Here is a 3,698-nt window from a genome sequence, read left to right on the forward strand (position 1 = left end):
AACAAGCGCCTAGACGCCAGATTTGCGCAAATCTGGCGCCGTGGCGCTAACACACAAGCGCCTAGGCGCCAGATTTGCACAAATATGGCGCCGAAGCGCTTGTGTGTTAACGCCTCGGCGCCAGATATGCGCAAATCTGGCGCCGCGGCGGTAACACACAAGCGCCCCCGGAAAAATAGCACCGCTTGTATTTCGATATGGTTTGACAATGAGTTGATGTGTATGTTTTTATTATTGCATTTTGGTGTGGTTTAACTATGTTTCTTAGTTGTACTATATGTCAATCAACGGAAACAACTTGTATAGATAGTAGAATGTAGACTATACAACAATGCAATCTGTACAAACAATTAAGTAGAAGAATCATCGTCATAATTAAAATGATACAACTGGCTCCCAGTACCACAATCCGGTGGATTGCGTCGTCTCATCCCTCTACGCATTCGTACATGTTCTGGATTTTCCTCATGTGAATAACCTGGATAAGTGATAGGTGAAACAACATTCCTCTGTGGTCGAGTGTCATGCACAATATGTTGTGGACCAACATTAAGCAAATTCGTAAAACTTTGTGTGTTCAACCAATAATGAGTCTGAAAATCTGGCTGACCAAACGAACGAAAGTCAGCAAACCCTGAATCACTGAAAAAACCAGGTTGAGTGGTAGAGGTTCCAGCAATATTCAATTCAGCTGACGTACTAATAGTAGAGGCTCCTGCAAACCCACTTGGTTGTCTAACCATGTCACTTCTCCAACCGAATGATGACTGATGCGAAAAAGGAGAAGGCGTACTGAAATTTTGTTGAACATTAATTTGTCCAACAAAAATATTGTTCGGATGTGGTTGAAAACCAGCGACAGTAACTTCAGGTGATATAGTGCGCACAGTTATTCGATTATTCCATTGGAAGTAGTCTTCGTCAGTTTGCATCGATTTCCCGTGTCGCACCCCTTTAGAAACATATCTCAGCATATTATTCCACAGCTCAATTGAATTTCTATGATAATCTCTCCAATCGGTGTTTCGATGTCATATTCTCGTGATATTATGCATATCGTCATTGTCGACTGCCGACCCTGGAAATGATTGCCGTCTTCGAAATTGTCGCATGACCCGATTAGGACGATGCATCTCCATGATGTCAAAGCATATAAGGGGGATAAACACATCGCCATATTTTGTTGTCGTATGAATCAATAATAGTCTTCACATCTATGTCATTCTTATGATAAACGATCCAATTAAACTGTAAAAAAATGTTAAAAATAATTATTCATTTATTCAAATCAAAATAGTCTTCATTTAATCATTATTAAATAGTCTTCATATAATACCTCATTATTATTCATAGGATCTAGAGAATCTCTTATAATTCTTACAGAATGTGTTGGCGAATGTGTGTAATTAAATCCAACTTTCCACCTACATTTATAACAAAAAATTACATATCAATATAATATACAAGATATATATGATATTATCACAATAATTATTAAATATTACCGTGCACCATATGGAGAAACTGGAATAATAGCATCCGGATCAACGGAAGGTACAACTAATGTTAACCCATCTCGATCGTGGTTAACACATTTAATTCTGCTCCATGCCCATATCTGCTTATAATAATAAAAATAGTTCAACAAATTTAACAAAAAAGTTGTGTTACATAATCACATCACATTAAAGATACCTGCAGGATATATAAAGGTCCGGCCATTGTAGTCTTCTCTATAAGTGACGCGTTACACAATTCACGGTAAAGAAATGCTAAAATTGCACTACCCCAACTATAAGACTTCACATTATCAAAATCTCGTAGCAGTTTCAAAAATATTAACCTCGCAGACCCTCCTTGATAGTCAGGGAACATTATTCCTCCAATAATTATTAGCGCAACACAACGGGTAAATTTCACAACATCTACTTCTGAAGTATCATCATTAACAAAGTTAGACATACAATTATCGTATAGCTGCAGTCATAGAAAGATGACCACCTTTCAAATGTTTTGATGCTGGCAAAAATCCCAACATATCCAAACATATGTGTTGTCCATTCCTCAACTTAATGTGATACATCTACTCCAGTTACTGCTTCTCCATCAATTGTTAGCCCCCAAGTTACTGAAACATCTTGTAACGTGACCGTTGCTTCACCACATGTAAAATGAAATGTGTGTGTTTCGCGTCGCCAACGTTCAACAAGAGCAGTAATCAAATGATTATCATACACTGGAGAGCCACATTCTAAAACTCCATAAAAACCCATATGATTTAAATATACCAGTACACGATTGTGTAATTAATTATCAGTATATAACTTCCAAATTAAATTATCTGACCTCTTCACTCACACAATATCATCGACGGTCAACGAAGAAACTTTTGGTGACATATGTGTCGCTTGTAAATAGAGAACACTGGGATCTTCTGGATTTCGATTATCTGCCATTCTGAAATATGTTGTAGATCTTCTCAACTTCGTCTCAAAAATTTTTCAGAGCGTAAAGGAGAATCTGAAAATGCAAAAATGATACGGGAAAGAAAAGAGAAGGAAAGAAGAAGGAATCCAACAGATAAGGGGCGGTCGAATAGAGCAGCACCATGTGGAAGGTGATAATCTCAACAGCCAATAAAAATCGAAAAAGATAAAAAAAAATTATATAATATACAGGGTCCGTGCTTTGTAAGCGCGGACCCTGCATACATGGACCAGCGTCCGCACTTTGTAAGCGCGGACGCTGGTCCACGTAGGAGCGTCCGCGCTTGCTAAGCGCGGACGCTCTACCGTGGCGCGGCTCCGTGCTCTGTAAGCACGGACGCTGCTCCACGTTAGCAGCGTCTGTGCTTTCAGAGCACGGATTGGGGTATTTATGTCCAACATTTTTTTTAAATTAATTTTGAAATAATTTTTTAAATTTAAATTATTTTAAAAAAAAACCCATCATCCTCTTCGTGACCCTGATCATGTCCCACCCATTGTCATGCACACATACAAACACAACAATTGCTGGATAACTCCGTGAGAATATAATCCCAGTATAAACAATGTGTACATGAAATCATATAAACAGATATAAAAGCATGAAACAGATATCAATAGCATGTATCAAATCTGAAAGACATGAATCGATATAAAGCTGTAAATAAACTCTGGACTCGTCATCTCAGACTCAACTCATCTCTAATCTAGGGATCCTGATTCCTAGACATTGTCACATATATCAAATCTCAGCGATAGAAATGAATCAACTCCTAAGCAACATCGATATAGATTACACATCCAGTGTCTTGGCGACTCAGCCGAAGACTTGGCACATCAGCCAAAGACTAGGCACATCAGCCCATGACTCAATATATGCTTTACTATAAATCAATAGACTAAGCATACCAATCTCATAAATTGCAAATATCAACGCAATAAAATAAAGTATGTGGCTTTTGGGAAACTCTAGTCAAATCAGACTCGAGTCGTATCTTCCCGGTTCGACATTGATTTATACCTTTCTTTCTGTTGATATGACGAAGTCGAAGTCTTGAATTCAAAGTCTGTCAATATTCAATCTGGCAAAGAAAATATCGAGGAGTACAATATCAATGCACCACTCAAATCAATACTGGATATAATCAGAACTCAATCTAATTATGTTTCAACGGCATAACTGCACAATCTCAATATACCCAGCAATACAAA

The 3,698-nt window shown here is 37.9% G+C and overlaps 1 protein-coding gene across 1 annotated transcript; it reads right to left on the bottom strand.

Moving 5' to 3' along the window:
* Positions 1-1,143: 1,143 nt before the first annotated feature.
* LOC142521900 (serine/threonine-protein phosphatase 7 long form homolog) lies at positions 1,144-2,273 on the bottom strand. The gene is made up of 5 exons (XM_075625073.1): positions 2,082-2,273; positions 1,696-1,977; positions 1,506-1,618; positions 1,337-1,424; positions 1,144-1,248 (listed from the first exon to the last, which is right to left on the bottom strand). Exons 1-5 carry the CDS (start codon positions 2,271-2,273, stop codon positions 1,144-1,146), a joined length of 780 nt encoding a protein of 259 aa, XP_075481188.1.
* Positions 2,274-3,698: the final 1,425 nt, after the last annotated feature.

This window comes from Primulina tabacum, chromosome 13 (assembly GCF_025594145.1).
Source record: "Primulina tabacum isolate GXHZ01 chromosome 13, ASM2559414v2, whole genome shotgun sequence".
NCBI lineage: Eukaryota > Viridiplantae > Streptophyta > Magnoliopsida > Lamiales > Gesneriaceae > Primulina > Primulina tabacum.